Consider the following 17,031-nt stretch of genomic DNA (forward strand, 5'->3'; position numbering starts at 1 on the left):
ATTTGGGCACACCATTGCAAGTGACAGGCCTGTATCATATATCATCGATGAAGTTTATGTGCACTTCATAGATGATATGTTGTTAATGCGTTATAACTGTTATTAAAACATTAACAAACATTATATTTGATAGATTCATACACTGCTGTCATACACATACACAAAAATTAGGGGTTAGTATTTTTTTGCAGTTTTAAGGACACATTAAATTGAATAATAAAAAGTGACAGTAAAAACATTTAATAGTAGATATAAATTTTACCAACTACAATAGCGTATATTTTTGAATATTTAAGTGTTTCTCTGTAAACATGAGTTAAGTGTTGTAAAGTAATATTAATATATTTGGTTTGATAGCTGTTCATAAGGTGTTCAGCTCTTCACTTGAATTTTTCACTGTACTCATCAAGATCTCTCCTAAACAAACAAACAAACAAAAAAATAGATAAAAGCATGGAGAACAGTTTGTCAAACAACTGTTTGTCCCCATAGTGGATGGTAATTGGTCCGAGTGGTCTTCCTGGGAGGAGTGCTCTCGTACCTGTGGTCAGGGTAACAGGACTAGGGTGCGGACTTGTAGTAATCCTCCTGCCCAACATGGGGGCAGAGCCTGTGAGGGCAAAGCAGTGGAGGCCATTATGTGTAGTATAAGGCCATGCCCAGGTGAGTGGAGGAACATATCTTCTCCTGCTTACACATGAGCATATCTGTCTTTATCAGTCTGATTGGCTTCTTATCTGTCAGTGGCAGGGAACTGGGGTGCCTGGTTGCCTTGGAGCCCTTGTAGTGAAACATGTGGCAAAGGGATGCAGACAAGACTCAGACTCTGCAACAACCCTCCGCCCTCATTTGAAGGGCCATCGTGTGAAGGACCTGACTCACAGACACAAGTGTGTAATGAGAGGAATTGCCCTGGTAAGCGTTTTGGTGAAAATTATGATTTTTTTATTAAGAGATTGTTCACTCAGAAATGAAAATGTGAAATTAAACAGCTGTCCCCAGCTTGGACATTCAGCTAAATATCCTTTTGTGTTTTACACAAAGTCATACAAGTTTGGATCGTCATGAGTGTAAATTTAAAAAGACTTATCTTTTCTTCTCATCTTCAACAGTGGATGGCAAGTGGTCTTCCTGGGTAAGCTGGGGGGCATGTAGTGTTTCTTGTGGAGGGGGTACGAGGCAAAGGACACGTATCTGTGCAAGCCCTGCCCCCCAGCATGGGGGACGGCAGTGTGAGGGAAATGACATCCACATTGATTTCTGCCACAATGAGCCCTGTCCCAGTGAGGAAATACATTTTATATATGGTAAAAACACAGGCAGGTTGGTGTGATGAAGAAGGCTATAAGTACAAATTATCTCTCTTCATAGTTCATGGTAACTGGGGCCCATGGAACAGCTGGGGCAGTTGTAGCAGGACCTGCAACGGAGGACAAATGCGTCGCTACAGAACATGCGACAATCCTCGACCAGCAAGTGGAGGCAGAGCGTGTACTGGATCAGACTCTCAAATCCAGAAGTGCAACACAGCCAACTGCCCTGGTAAAGCACTCATACATACACTACCGTTCAAAGGTTTGAGATCAGTCAGATTTTTTATTTCTTTTCAAAGAAGTTTCTTATGCTCAAAATAATTTATCTATTTTAATATATTTTAAAATGTAATTTATTTCTGTGATGGCAAAGCTGAATTTTTATCTGCCAATTCTCTAGCCAGTATTTCAAATCAATCTAATATGCTGATTTGGTGCTCATTTAGCATTTATTTTAGTACAGAAAGTTCAAAAGAAGAGCATTTATTTGAAAGAGACTTTGGTTTTGTACCAATGTAAAATTCTTTACTGCCCCTTTTGATTAATTGCATGCAGCCCCCTAAAAAAAAACAAAAAAACATTTTACTGACCCCAAAACATGTGAACTGTAGTGTATATTGCACAACAAATACCTACACTCTATAGTTGCTATATATTAATAAATATACAAGAGAAGCTACCTGAATTTGGGATTATGATTGACAAACACTTGAATGGAGGATGCAAACCACATCCGATGTAGAAGATCTTTTTTTGGATTAATTTTGACCATAACTGATTACACACCTTTCTGTGCTCTGTCTTTGTGTGTGTGAAGTTGATGGTAAGTGGGGTTCATGGGAGTCCTGGGGTGAGTGTTCAGCATCCTGTGGAGGTGGAGAACGGACACGTGTTAGACTTTGTAACAATCCATCACCTAGCAATAGCGGCCGACCCTGCCCAGGAGACTCCACCCAGTTATCAAGATGTAACATACAGCCATGTCCAGGTACATTTACCACTAAATATGTATCGTTCTTAATCAAGACGTTCATCAATATTTTGTTTTTTAACAATTTAACATGGTCTTTAACAAGGGGTGTCAGAAATTAATTTATATTAGTTTATTTTCATTTTTATTAGTTTTACATCTAGTTTTACATAGTTTTAATCTATTTTTAATTTCAAATTTATTTTTAATTAATGTTTTATTAATATTTTTATAATTTTATAATTATGACTTATCTATAAAATCTAATCAAATACAATTATAGCTGTAAATAATGCACACAATATCATAATAACACAAATTAAGTTATCTTTTATGGAAAGTAATGTATTATGTTACTTTTTCTCTCCTGGAGTGGCCTTGCTTGTTTGTTTTATTATAACAGAACAACAAAAGTGCTTTTTTTGGCGAATGTAAAGGCCCTTTCACACCTAATGTAAAATTACACAGAAGAAGAATGTTCAACACTCTTACTTCAGCAATAAAATAAAACACAAATGTATTGTTAATGTAAAGTAATTTTGCTTATTAGAATGGTTGAACTGGATCATCAAAGGTCAGCAGCAAAGACATCGAGACAGTGAGATTAATTACATAAAGTATATCTGTTATTTAACATAGGTTTTTGTAAAATTCTGAGTTTGCATGTCCCTGTTTTTATGCGTTTTGAGGAATATTGTATCTGTTTTTGTGCTAGTGAGATGAATAAATGTCAGCTAACATTTAGTCTAGAACTACAATAACCATCATGTTAACACAGCGTACACAACGCCTCTGCACTTACTCACAATTTTTCTCAACATGGGGAGAGGAGAGGTGTCAGTCAATAAATGGGAAAACAACTCAACTTGATTTACTTATTTGAAAAAGTAACTCAGATATTTTGTTGCAAATTTAAAAGTAATGCAATACTTTTCTCATTACTTGAAAAAAGTAATATGATTACTTAGCTATAGATCACTACAATAACTGTTGAGGCACAAAACCCTGTTTTGAGAAAAATCTATGTATAGGCCTAGAAAAGAATGAGAGAACTTGACAAAAAACTTTCCCCAACAACTGGTTATTTTCTGACCTTTATTTTAAGTTAACTAAACAAGATATGATTGTACTCATTGTCTGAACTTTTCTCTCTAAGGTGGCCCTCAGAAAGCGAGAGGAAGTATCATTGGGAACATTAATGATGTGGAGTTTGGCATTGCCATCCTCAACGCCACCATCTCTAGCAGTCCCACTGGAGGGAGAGTTATACAGGCCACCATCACTAATATACCCAGGGGTCTGGGTCAGTCTCTGCTGCTTAGTTTTTGTTACGAGCAACAATGCATCATATTTAATATTCCAAATGTAAAGTATTAGTCAGTATATGACTTTTTGGTGGAAAAAAGGTCATATAGTTGAAGATTATGAATCAAAAACTTAAAATAAAACTGCAATTAAAGTTTGTGCTTGTATATGTTCTGCTAAATCATCCAGGGTCTGCTATGAGGAAGTTGATCTCCATCCTGGACCCCATTTACTGGACCACAGCACAGGAGCTGGGGGAAGCTGTCAATGGCTACACCCTCACAGATGGCATCTTCAGACGTGAAACTCAGGTGGAGTTTGCCACAGGTAAGAGGAATCAACTTGATCTGTAGCAATCCTTGTAAACTGCATTTTTCCTCAAAGGTTTCTTTGTTTAATTTGTTTGTGTTGACTATAGGAGAGATTCTCCGAATGACCCATGTGGCACGAGGGCTCGACTCAGATGGAGTGCTTCTGCTGGACATCGTAGTGAACGGACACATCCTGCAACTGCCCTCCAATGCAGACATCAGTCTCAAGGTTGATTCTCCATCACTGAATTCATAAACTTTTTTACCTTTTTATACTTTGAAAATAGAATGCTAAACAATGTAAACTTTATCACTCACATTGAAATATATATATTTTAAACTCCAGGACTACACTGAAGACTACATCCAGACTGGTCCTGGTCAGTTGTATGCTCTGTCTACACGTATGTTCAGTATAGACAGGGTCAGCGTGCCTTACTCATGGAATCATACCATCACATACGGACCCTCCAGAGGAAAGATGCCCTATCTGGTGCAGACACTCCACGCCTCGGCTATCAGCGCTCTGTACCGTCCACTTGAAGAGATGCTAGAGTTTGCCATCCATGCCTCTATTGCTAAAGGTACGATACACAAATACATTAGAAAATAATTTCATTTAGTATCTGTGATATATCAGTCATCATACTGATTGATTTGATTTGATTTAAAGATATCATTTATCATCTATTTGTTTCCAAATCAAGCTTTTTCAATGCTGGACTTAAGAAATACTAAACCTTTTTCCATTTTTATTCTCTATATTACGATGTTTTAAAGCCTGGTTAAATTTTTTTTAATTTAATGTAATGCAAAATGAATAGTCCAGTGCATCCCTAAACATCATTAAATTCTAGCCTATCATTATGTTTTAGTTTTGTTTTATTTAATAGTTTATATGAGTTTTTAAAGCGATTCTTCTTTAATTACAATGTATTTTCATCCTCAGGAGAGCGCAGTAATCAGTGTCCCAGCGGTTTTCAACTGGACCCCGCTGGGCCATATTGTGCAGGTACAGTCAGACAGTATTGCTTTTACTGTATAATACAGATAACAGTCTACATTTGTGAATATTCAAGGAGTTTTTTCATTGATGAGATTCTGTGCTTGCTTGTCCTTTTTTTGCTGATGAAGATGAGAATGAGTGTGTGGACGGAAACCCCTGCTCACATGCCTGCCACAATTCTATAGGCATGTACTACTGTTCCTGTCCAAGAGGACTCGCCATCTCAGCTGATGGCAGAACATGCCAGGGTACGGAAGTTATTTTAAATTTTAATAATAATTCGCAATATTAGTGTTTTTATTGTATTTTCAATCAAACAAAATGCAGCCTTGGTGAGCATAAGAGACTTCATTTATAAGACACTTCTTTAAAAAACAATAATCCTACCAACCCCAAATTTTTGAATGATAGTGTATGATTTGTTATTTATGTAATCTAAGCTGAACTGTTGCTTTAATTTCTGTTTACCGTAGATATTGATGAGTGTTCACAGGGTGGGCACATGTGCCATGATGGACAAGACTGTGAGAACACCATTGGCTCATATCGCTGTGTGATGCGCTGTGGGCGGGGCTTTAGGAGGACAGCAGATGGGCTGAGCTGCTTAGGTGTACAATTGTCCCTAGTTTTATATTTATGTATTTTATTTATATGTGCACTTTTGTATGGCATACTCCATCTTATATTAATTCTCTCTATTAATTTATCTTCATGCTAGCATGCATTTCAATTGCTTTTATCTTGTTTCTCCAGATGTGAATGAATGTCAGGAATCCAACCCTTGTCATCAGCACTGTCTAAACACCATTGGCAGCTTCCGCTGTGCTTGTGAGCCGGGGTACCAACCCAGGAATCGTCGCTGTATTGGTACACCAAAAACCTGTCTCATTCTTTATAGCTTAGTCTTGCTGGGTTTTTAAAATTATCCAACTGAAACTAAGGTGCTGATTCTTTCTACTCAGACATAAATGAATGCAAACAGAGAGTGTGTCGCTCAGATCAACAGTGTAAAAACACACGTGGTGGATACACTTGTATTGACCTCTGCCCTACTGGCATGACCAAAGGAGGCAATAGCACATGCATAGGTTTGTGAAGATCTTGTTGCTTATGTTTTGGGCTGAGGGCCATTATGTACCCCCCCCCCCCCCCAAAAAAAAATATATATATATGTGTGTGTGTGTGTGTGTGTGTGAGAGAGAGAGTAAAATTTTAAATTAATAAAACAAGTTTTGTTTATATTTAGAATAAATATAAATTTTTGTGTTATTATTTATAATTTTTTTAATTACATAATTAGATTATGATCAAATCAAATAATAAATTTTCATTCTGCTTGTAGATATTGATGAGTGCCATGACGGCACACATCAGTGCAGGTATAATCAGATCTGCGAAAACACCAGAGGTAGCTACCACTGCACTTGCCCGAGGGGGTACCGCTCTCAGGGTGTGGGCCGCCCCTGCCTTGGTACGTAGTGTCCCCCACACCTAACTCTAATCCTCTCCCAACAACCCAACATCCCGGGCTGCTCTCCTGCCAAATGCCAACCTGCATCCCTCCCTTCATCTTTACCTACCTCATTCTTTTGCTACAGTTCATTTCTGTCTACCAACCCTCACCTAAACAGCATTCAGAACCTGTGATGTCACTTCTTTCCACACAGCTTGCTTATATTGCCACAGTGCTTTTAAACTAACCAACCTATAACCGTAAGAAAAAAAGAAGGCACAGTCACTGATACCAAATCAAGGATCCAAGTCTCTCTGAGCTGCTTCAGATGTAATTGTGAGTGATATTATACTGGTAAGGTTCACACTCACAGCAAGGCCAGCACGACTATAATGACTCTGTCATTCCTCTATCTGTGTCTATCATCTTTGACCTTACCCTTCAACTTCCTGCTTGGGATTCTTCCCAGAAGTGCTATGCTTTGCTGTGGCAATTTTTTAATGTCCTTTAGTGACAGTTTTAGCTTTCAGAGTTTTTCTTCAGTTCTGAATTCAGAAGATGAATCACTGAGTTAACTGAATATAATGTATTAAAGTCCCCCTTTAGTTCATAATTGTATCCCTTAAAACACATCGTTGATCCCCAAAATGAAATATATATTAAAAAAATCCTGTGAAAAAAATCTATTCATGCCTTTAAAATAGGCATATAAGGCATATAGTTCAACAGAACATCGTAATATACATCATATACATAATTCACCCACTATAGGCATATTGCTAAATGTACCCAATTTTTCATATCAATAGAAAAATATACTGGAATAACCTGGCTTCTCTTGAGACTCCCCAGCTTCGCAGCATAGTAATGATGATTAGGGCTGGGGCGGTATGGATTTTTTCTAAACACGGTTGAAAAGCAAGATATTCCCGCGGTATAGCGGTAAACCGCTTCAAATATACACAACCACCCCCAGACAGACTTTCGAGCACACACCAGAAATCGCTTTTGCTATACAGACTTTGTTAAAATTGTCACCTACATCCGATAAAAAATTAACACAATTTGAAATAGTCAAATTTTCATCAAGCAGTAATTTGGCATGAACCAATTCTTGAATAGATTTTCTTATTTAAGAATATTCTCAGATACATTCGCATTGAATTCATCATTTTCAGGAGAATAAATTATGATGTTCACATTAGAAATGAAAGATGAACACCTTTTCCAACATGTCTTAATTACAAAAATTATATTCCATATTTATGTTTGCATAATATAATCTTATTATTTATTTAATATATTGTCGATTATATGAAAAGTGAACAGCATTAGTAAGATAGGATCATAAGATGAGTCAGACATGATTTTCAAAGTTTTGTTTTGTAGAAAGCCTTTCTTTAAATTAAATTTCGTTTTGTATAAATTGTATCTTATTTTTACTCACTGTTTCATTAACTAATTGCCTGGAATTAATAAATAAGAAGCAAATATAGCAGACATATAATCAGGAGGAAGTGGAAGCGCCGGTGTGATCTCTTGCGCGTGAACTGGAGCTCGTCTCATAAATGAACCGAAACTCGGCGTATAGGCTATGCCTAGCCTCACAGACATGAGAAATAAATAGAAAGCTTAAAATGTCTACTTTTAAACAAAATTCAAAACGAAATGATAAAATTTTAGGCTACAGTAGCCTAGTCGGGTAATGTCAGGTTTGCCGATGTGCGTTATAGGCTATTTATTTTATTTATTTTTATCCCTGTGCGCCGATCGGAGACGGAGTTCACTGCTGATATTCTTGGGATACAACATAGCCAATAGGCTATGCTAGGGACTTTAGCCTTTAAATATCTTTGCTGCATTGGATCAGTCTCCTTTCTAGAACAGCCAAGATCTCTATCCTTGCGGCAGCAGCGCCTTGCATCGCTCATAAGGTCTAAAGCAGTCAGCGTCGCGCATGCGGTTTCGAAAATTGATCAAAAAATGTTGGTGCAAACAGATGATGAGTTTTGTGATGCGGTTGCGGATGAAATAATAGCACAACCGCGCATCTCTAATACAAATGGAATGTTATTATGTGTCATGGAACATTGCGCTCCCCAACTCGTGAAAGATCGGATTTGCTCCATCTTTTGATAATTTTTGTTTAGAAAACCTTGAATCCATGTAAGACACAATATCATTAGACATAGCCTAATCCATGTCAATAGATCAATGAATCCATGTCATTAGACACAACGTGCACACATGTGAAGGCCAATGTTTTTTTTTTGTTTGTTTTTTTGCGGTGATGACGGTGAGGAGTTCAGACCAGAGCTCAGAGGCTCAGAGCTTGGAGTCACGTGACCGCGGTAATGTGGTAACCGTCCCACCCCTAATGATGATATGCTAAATCCCACACGTTGACGTGATTGGTTACAAGGTAGTGTGTGACGTCAGAAACACCAGCCATTTCAAACCGCGTTTTTGAGAGTCTTTTTTTTTTCACTGCAATTTTCAGGAGAAAATACTCAGAAATGGTGTTGACTTTTTAGTATGCTATAAGACAAGCCATGTGCAAATTTATAACACCACACAGACACATAAACAACATTAAAAACTTGAAACATTTTCACCACAGGGGGTTTTAATCTAAATAACGAGGAATTGCTAAATACAGTCAATATTTTACAACAAAAACAGTAATATTTTTGCATGAGAAACATGCTTTTGAGGGATATCTACTCATGTCCAGTATTTTTTCTCATCCCCCTCTTTGTATTTTCTTCTTTTGATCTTCTTATTTTCATTTGAACTCTATTTCCTTTTTTTTCTTTTACTTTTCTTTTCCCAATTTCTCTATCTCTGTGTTGGCCTTGTTGTGAGAGCAGACATAAACGAGTGCGAGCTGGTACCAGTGCCCTGTGCTTATCAGTGCGTGAACGGCCCTGGCAGCTACAAGTGCCTGTGCCCACCTGGGCTCCACCTGCTGGGTGATGGCAAGTCCTGTGCCGGACTCGAGCGCTTGCCCAACTATGAAAGTTTCTCATATGGGTACAGAACATCACAGTCCTCCTCTGATCGGAGCTCCTACCAGCAGCGCTACCATAGCCTGACTTCCCAGAGTTACCACTCATATGTCCCCATCGGGGGGCGTCACGTGGCCAACAGACTGAACAATGCCCCTTCACGCAGTCGTAGGGATACTAATACCTGCCCCCCTGGTTTTAAGGCAAAAAATGGCCAGTGTTTAGGTAACTACAAGAGTAACTGTTGATCTGTAGTGGAGTTTGGGTTTCACGTCAAATGCTACTTGTATGTATATTTAGGATATGACACGTTATACTGTATTCTTGATCTTTAAATGGTTAGAGTATTGTACACTTCTACTATTACTGTAACTGATAAGCGAATGTATTAAAAAGTATGCAGTGTGTGTGTTTTTATGATACTTTGTGAAAACTGGTATATGTGCCAAAAAAGTTTAGGAAGTAGTTTTGCTTAAAATTTAGATCTGAGTATTTCTCAGTTTTAATGTGTTTTTTAAGTCACACATTTTAAAAGATCTATGTATGTATATATATACATGTCCTATTAGTCATATTAATCGTAAGGCATGGAGACACTTGTATTGCATGATTTCCAGAAAATCCCCCATTAATAATTACTCATCTTGTGTTTGTAGATATTAATGAATGTGAACACAGGGATACATGTCAACATGAGTGTATGAACACACCAGGCGGCCATAGGTGTTTGTGTCCCAACGGCTATCGCCTTATGAACAATGGCAAAACCTGCCAAGGTAAGAATATGAAGACGTACAATAAAAAACATATAATACATGTGCTAACTTGTCTAGAGAGCAACCTAACAAAATCTAAAGAAAAGTCTAAATATACAAAATTTAAGAGTTTTGTATTGCTCATTTGTGGTATTTATATGGACAGACATAGATGAATGCCTGGAGCTGAACATTCAGTGTGGTGCAAACAGGATGTGTTTCAACATGAGAGGGAGTTACCAATGCATCGACACACCTTGCCCTCCCAACTATCAGAGGGATCCAACCACAGGGTGAGACTGCCGCTCTTTTCTTTGCAATTGTCGGTTTTTACTTAGTTGATCATTCTAAATATAGTGAGTTCTGCTTCTCCTCTTAGGTTCTGCCTGAAGAATTGTCCACCCAATGATCTGGAGTGCGCCCTGAGCCCGTATGCACTGGAGTACAAACTGCTGTCCCTGCCCTTCGGCATCGCCGCCAATCAGGACCTGATCCGGCTGGTTGCCTACACCCAGGATGGAGTTGTCCACCCCCGCACTTCCTTCTTAGTGGTCGACGAGGACACAACTCTGCCCTTCGCCCTCCGGGACGAAAACCTCAAAGGTGTTCTGTTCACCACCCGGCCTCTGCGCGAACCTCACACGTACCGCATGAAGGTACGGGCCCTGTCTTACAGCGCAGACGGAGGAATAGAGTACCAGACCACCTTCATTGTCTACATCGCTGTCTCAGCCTATCCATACTGAGCACTTTACTACATCCCACAGCCTACGAAGAGAGGGAATGATGAGAGGTTGTGCTTAAGAATAGTCATTTCATGAATTTTTGACAGATAAAAAATAAGGAATCTGGTCTCCTAAATGTCTCTACGTTAGAAATATTCCCACATTAAGGATTTTTTAATGGGATAAGAAAAGGGTAGAAAATTAAGTTTTGACAGAGAGAGGATTTTGGGAAAGAAACAAGAGATTGCAAGTGTATGTCAGTGGAATAATTTGAGATATTGATCAGTAAAGCAAGTGACGAGCTCGTGAGACCAAAGTATGTGTCAGAAAAGGCCAAAAAAGACTCAAAGAGCTCATGGCACAGAGGTTATTGTAATATTAGTGGCATTTAAAAGAAAAAATTTACTGACAGATAAAAACAGAGCATGATAGAAAATTTACAACCCAGTCCATGTGGATAAAATCTTTTTAAAGCGCAACCTCTGAGAATGGTGCCGTTTTTGTACAAGCATGACTGAGAACTGTACATCTTTGTATGAGAGTGTGTTTGTGTGAGTGCAGATCCGCCACTTGAAGAGATTCTCACAGGTCATGTTGACGTGTAAGGCCTTGTAGGCTGGAAGAGCTTTTGCAGAGTCCTGCAGACAGATGACGTTGCTCTCTTGAGTTCAGTGGAGAGACTTGAAGCCAGTTTTAAGACCGCAGGCGGGTTAACGGTTCAGCCATTCCGCTGGCTGCAAGAATCCTTCAGCAGAATGTACAGCAAGACTATGGGTGGTGTTATAGAATACATTTGCATATATGTCTACCTATTAAATTATTGGGAATTGCTTGAATATATGAAAGAAACTCAATTCCCTCCATTGCTTTCTATGAAATGGGGAAGGTTTTATCGGTTTAAATTTGTGTTTGTTAACACAATGATGAGGTTTGAGTTTGAGCCACATCTACAGTAAAAATTAAAAGGAAGTCCACCTCAGGTAAGCACTACCTTTACTCAAGACGCGAGTATTGTCAACCAGTAATTATGCACATAATAGCAATGTCTCATTACCATTACAGGTTTATACACATTTGGAGTTATTTTTTTGTAACTTTGTCAGTAATCAAGGTGTCATAATATGTATATAAGTATTTGGGTTTTTTATTTGTAATACTATGTTGTATTCCCTTTTTTAAAAAAGCAATAAAATGTACAATCTATTTTTTTTTTTTTTTTTTTTTGGTTGATACATTCATTCTAGAGCTTCAGAAGTTCAAAATTCTCACTCGATTATTCCTATCCCAGCCAGGGATGGGGGGATGGTGGGTAAATTCACAACTCGGAGCCCTTTCTTTGGACTTTCTATTCATCAAACAATTCTGGAAAATAATTTCGATTAAAAAAATTAAGCAGCACAACTGTTTATGATAAATGTTTCTTGAGCATCAGATCAACATAGAATGATTTCTGAAGATCATGTGACGCTGAAGACTGGAGGAATGGCTGCTGAAAATTCAGCTTTACATTACATTAAATTTTAAAATATATTCAAATAAAATAATGTACAAACAAAAAATATAACTACTACTACCCAAACTTTTGAATTATAGTGTACATTAGAAAGAATATTCTGGGTTAAATGCTATTTCACTGAAAATATCGATTATCAGGGAAAATAATCTTACAAACCCACAGTTTGTAAAAACAAAGTTGACACATTCATGCTGTCAATAGAGCTTTCACCATAATATTCCATTAAAAATATACAAGTCAGATCATCAGATGTATATTTAACAATTTATTATTAAATCACAAAAGCACAAACATAAAAAAAGGAATATTTTGTAAGGCAGTCATTATACCGGTTTGGTTTATTGAGTGTCTGCACTGTCAGCATTGTAGAGGCAGGTCCCTGGTCAGATGATTTGTCACAGATCAGTAATGATCTGCTTTGAGGCAGTATTCAACACAGTTGACTTAAAAACACCTCCAGACATACAGTGGATACAGACATATGCATGACACCTACAATAACAATGGTCCATGTCAATAAGTGCTTTGGAACGCTGAAACAGATACATTAAGACACGACATTTATAACTGCATTAGTGAAAGTCACGGATTAGTGAGATAACTACATCTGCTAAGAAAATAAAGCAGCTGTTTCAGATGATGCATAAGATCAGCAATGCAACTTTGTCTTATACGAGTATAACAGCAAATGCGCTTTGCTTATGAAAAATTAAATTCTGTGGGATAACGTCTGCCGATTTAGAACAAACGAGAAGTGATCAGTGACAGGAAGGTTTAATGCACCAGAGAGTATTATTCATAATCCGACAGTCAATGTGGACAGACGTAGTGCCAGTAAAACACACCGACCAATCTGTGACTGTTATTTTAGTCTGCATGTGTGTGAATGGCTTGACATGGTGTAAATTAATAATTAACTTAAGATTTTATAAAACTAACAAGTTCCTTGTATTCAGAATTGCTGAATACAAAACAGAAGAGCATAGAAAAGTATTCCTGAGAGAAGCTACGGTAAGTCTAACATACAAATGATGGCACGGTAATGCGTTTTTTGACTATGTGAGTGAAGAGTGATATAAAAGAAGAGGGTGAAAACGCATTGAAATTTGATGAGAGATCCTCTTCAGTACCCTGTGGAAAGTCATCGCTTTGTTCTGAGTGTTTTCGGCAGGTTGTTGTTGTTTTCTGTGCGCTGTGCTAATCGTCTTGCAGTTCACACAGTTTTCCTGGCGGTTAGGACCCTCACGATAGAGCCCACTCCACCTGCAGAGAGAGCCTGAAGAGAATTGAGCTACTGACCTCTTTTAAGAGCACAACACTACTTTGCTATTAAAACATTACTATGTTTACTATTAACCCTACCTTTTCATGCCACTGCAGCAGGACAGCGCTGCTGTTCTCGGACGGCCGCTCGAAGCCCTTGTAGATGTATTTCATGAGCAGGTCCACTCCATTCTTATCCAGAGACTGAACTCCCTTCTCTATGTCAGTACTCTTGAAGGAGCTGAGCACCTTCAGCACCAGACCTTCAGCACGATCCTTCAAAAGGTCAGAAAAAATCTGGTTCCTATCACTTCACAAGTATGATGCATTAATAGAGAAGTTAGCTGCATGTTCACAGGTGTTGTTTCATATTTATGTTAATAAGCAAAACGTCCAGTTAAGTCACCTTCATTTATATAGCGCTTTTAACAATTGGATTGTAGCAGATTTACAGTGTTAATAGGACATTTAAGTAACAGAGTTTGTCTAGAACAAACACAGTTAATGCAACATTTTCTATACAATTTTAAATTCTGTTGAATTGAAAAAATGCTATGATTTTCTACAGCTGATCAAAGGAAAATATTTTTTCCTTTTAGGAAAAAATGTGCCATGGCTCACCTTGACGTTCTGATTCTTTGTGTTGATTGGTGGGTTTTTTAACACTGCCTGGAGAGCACCCATGAGGTTCCCTCTGCAGAGTGGAGTTAAGAAAGACACCATCTGAATAATAACACGATTTCATCATCTATGCATGCTGTGGACAGGCTGCACTTGAGGTATCACAAGGCAACCGCAGGGACTTAAAAAAAACATTAGAAACAGGAAATAAAGCTCTGGGTACTCCAAAATGGACATATAAGGACATGAATTCAACTTCCTTGTACTAAAATAATGCACGTTTCAAATTACAGAAACGTTTTTATAAACCCCACACAGCCTGGAAAATAATATGTTGTAGTTTAAAGATCCGCATCTTTTTGCAGAAACACTTTTATTCAAACAATTTCTGGAATGTCAAGACATGTCTGGACATTTCAGAGATCTGATTTGAGCTTCTGTCCGTTCATGATGCAGCACGATAGGACATTTGTGACGACCCTCACTTTGTAAGTTGTAAAAGACGGACACTGTATAGACCACGCTATCATTGTTGCATCTCATTGTTGGGTGTTCGTCCAGTAAATAAATGTAAATGAGTAGAATAATGCACACAACCCAGTTCTGTGTGTGTCGAGTCTGTGAAGTACAGAAATCTCCAGGCCAGCTGCTATCAGGCAACATGAATTATGAACAATCAGTGCATGTCATGACATGATAACGTGGTGAATGAAAACAAAATAATTAAATTGCCTTGCTTATACTGCCAATTAAGCACTTTGTGGTATTACTTTCAATTATTTATTTATGCACACTTAATGGAGCAAAATATTTAATTAGCCGTATTACGTCCTTTACTGATGTCATAATTACCCACTCAAGCATAAGCACACGGAGATTATTTTAGGAGCTGGAGGTTCTGAAAATGCAAGACTTTATCAAATCATGCACATGTCGGTGAATAAAGAAGGATATTGTCTGATGAGAGAATCCACCTCTGCCTCATCTGGACCCAGCTGGTTTTCTCCACCCTCTTCCTCGTCTACAAACTTGTTCTCATCGTATTCATCCACATCCACTTTCCGGAAACGATCGGACACCGTATTCTTTGACATGATGATGGCACCTTATTCCCTGTCTGATGTTAAGCTAAACGCTTTTGCACGGGCACAATGTAACAGTCCTCTATGCTAAACGAGCCTGGCGGTTCCTGCAGCCTACTGTCTGTAATCAGTGATGGATTCCATTACTTCCGCATAGCGCGCCCTCTATCGGGTACAGCGGAGGCTCCTAAATAGTCCAGTGAAGTTCCTAAAAAAGAAAGAAAGAAAGAAAGGGAAAAAACCACTAGGGGACCTCAGCAAATTTCTAGTCTGCAAGACGACTTTCAATCATTTTCTGCTCCTTGCCTCCGGCTTATAATTTCAATTTCTGATCCTGCCTATAAATTAAATATAATAATATTAAATGTAATGTTAAAATATTTAAATAATTTGACTTTAAATTAATAATATTTTACAATATTAGCATGTAATGTAAAATGTAATGTTTAAATGTTTAAATATTTTTTCTGCTCCTGGCCTCCAGCCTATAATTTAAATTTATGCTCCTGCCTGTAAATTAAAATAATAATATTATAATGTAATGTTAAAATATGATTTAAATTAATTTAAATTAAATTAATTAATTAATTCTGTCGATATAATAGCAACAGTTATTATGTCAATATGCAGTGGTGGTCGGGTGACGGTAGATGGCACCAGAACACTTTCGCTGTCTTTAAATGTTTTCACACTTCAAAATGTTATTAACCCATTCTAAACGGCGGGTAAGCGTATTCATTCAATCCAATCTTATTGTTTCACACTGTTTCTCGGTAAATTATTAATCCTACTACAGGTTTCGAGATTTCACACTGTAGACGTAAACCCTGGGGCTTAACCTATTTACATTCTCTGTTAGCTAAGCTCAATGATATTAACTGAATGAATACGCTTTCGAATGGTAAGCCTACGTTACATGTTTTGATAACTGCAGGTCCGTTTGTGAAAATATTGTTCAAAGTAAATTCACTTTGGTTGGTTGTATTAAGTTTTATGAAGCATAAAAAATAATAAACAATTCTCTCACCACTCACTCACCAGTTAAAGGTGCAGTGTGTGACTTTTATCCGCATCTAGTGGTGCGGTTACGAATTGCAACCATCAAAAGTTACGTTTGCTGACAGAAGATGTCCTCGCCTGAGACAGCAGAGAGCAGCCAGTTAAGCAATAAGGTCTCTTTATGAAGATAAATTAAGAAATTATGTTTACTTTATTATTCAGTAAAACAATATTCGAATATTATTATTACTTGTTCATCATTGTGTCAGTTTTCGCTGACTATAGAGATCGCTAAGACATGTGACCAACTGGGCGGCAACGTCATCAGAACGCAAAGAATTATGGGTATGTTTGGCCCGTTTACATGGGCTGGCATAGCAGGCTAGTGTTCTGGCCTATTTTTTTACGTTCTATGGTTCTGGCATGAAAAAAATAGCGTGAAAACAGAATATAATCCTACAAAATGCAGCGGGCTAAAGAAAACATTGTCGGACCATACCAGAAAACTGTCGTCCGTTCAAAAGTATGCTAATGTTTTAAGCACCACACTCCTCGCTCTCTCTCATCTATCTTCATGCAGTCAGAATTCATGTCAAGATTGCAATTGCATGCTGGAGTGTGTGTGTGTGTGTGTGTGTGAGAGAGAGAGAGAGAGAGAGAGAGAGAGAGAGAGAGAGAGAGAGAGAGAGAGAGAGAGAGAGAGA

At 38.0% G+C, this 17,031-nt stretch overlaps 2 protein-coding genes across 4 annotated transcripts in view; one reads left to right on the forward strand and one right to left on the reverse strand.

Annotated features, from left to right (window-relative positions):
- The window catches only part of hmcn1 (hemicentin 1), a 113,155-nt gene extending 101,107 nt beyond the window's left edge, over positions 1 to 12,048 (forward strand). For 2 of the 3 annotated variants that reach the window (XM_077220048.1, XM_077220047.1), the window contains exons 89-107: positions 493 to 663; positions 745 to 915; positions 1,113 to 1,283; positions 1,372 to 1,542; positions 2,131 to 2,301; positions 3,440 to 3,586; positions 3,778 to 3,915; positions 4,007 to 4,128; positions 4,246 to 4,483; positions 4,849 to 4,911; positions 5,034 to 5,153; positions 5,379 to 5,513; positions 5,659 to 5,772; positions 5,868 to 5,993; positions 6,248 to 6,376; positions 9,229 to 9,591; positions 10,023 to 10,142; positions 10,288 to 10,414; positions 10,501 to 12,048. In XM_077220048.1, coding sequence (XP_077076163.1) covers positions 493 to 663; positions 745 to 915; positions 1,113 to 1,283; positions 1,372 to 1,542; positions 2,131 to 2,301; positions 3,440 to 3,586; positions 3,778 to 3,915; positions 4,007 to 4,128; positions 4,246 to 4,483; positions 4,849 to 4,911; positions 5,034 to 5,153; positions 5,379 to 5,513; positions 5,659 to 5,772; positions 5,868 to 5,993; positions 6,248 to 6,376; positions 9,229 to 9,591; positions 10,023 to 10,142; positions 10,288 to 10,414; positions 10,501 to 10,867 — 3,164 coding nt within the window. In that variant the 3' untranslated portion in view covers positions 10,868 to 12,048. The remainder of the gene's footprint in view (positions 1 to 492; positions 664 to 744; positions 916 to 1,112; positions 1,284 to 1,371; positions 1,543 to 2,130; positions 2,302 to 3,439; positions 3,587 to 3,777; positions 3,916 to 4,006; positions 4,129 to 4,245; positions 4,484 to 4,848; positions 4,912 to 5,033; positions 5,154 to 5,378; positions 5,514 to 5,658; positions 5,773 to 5,867; positions 5,994 to 6,247; positions 6,377 to 9,228; positions 9,592 to 10,022; positions 10,143 to 10,287; positions 10,415 to 10,500) is intronic. The other variant, XM_077220049.1, reaches the window with a different exon arrangement.
- A 566-nt stretch (positions 12,049 to 12,614) lies between these two features.
- arpc5b (actin related protein 2/3 complex, subunit 5B) lies at positions 12,615 to 15,511 on the reverse strand. Its single transcript, XM_077220050.1, has 4 exons — positions 15,200 to 15,511; positions 14,247 to 14,318; positions 13,725 to 13,901; positions 12,615 to 13,638 (listed from the first exon to the last, which is right to left on the reverse strand). Exons 1-4 carry the CDS (start codon positions 15,338 to 15,340, stop codon positions 13,576 to 13,578), a joined length of 453 nt encoding a protein of 150 aa, XP_077076165.1. The 5' UTR covers positions 15,341 to 15,511; the 3' UTR covers positions 12,615 to 13,575.
- Between the last annotated feature and the right edge of the window lie 1,520 nt (positions 15,512 to 17,031).

The sequence above is a fragment of the Siphateles boraxobius genome, unplaced genomic scaffold (genome assembly GCF_051911475.1).
Source record: "Siphateles boraxobius isolate OS27281-9 unplaced genomic scaffold, OSU_SipBor_1 8, whole genome shotgun sequence".
NCBI lineage: Eukaryota > Metazoa > Chordata > Actinopteri > Cypriniformes > Leuciscidae > Siphateles > Siphateles boraxobius.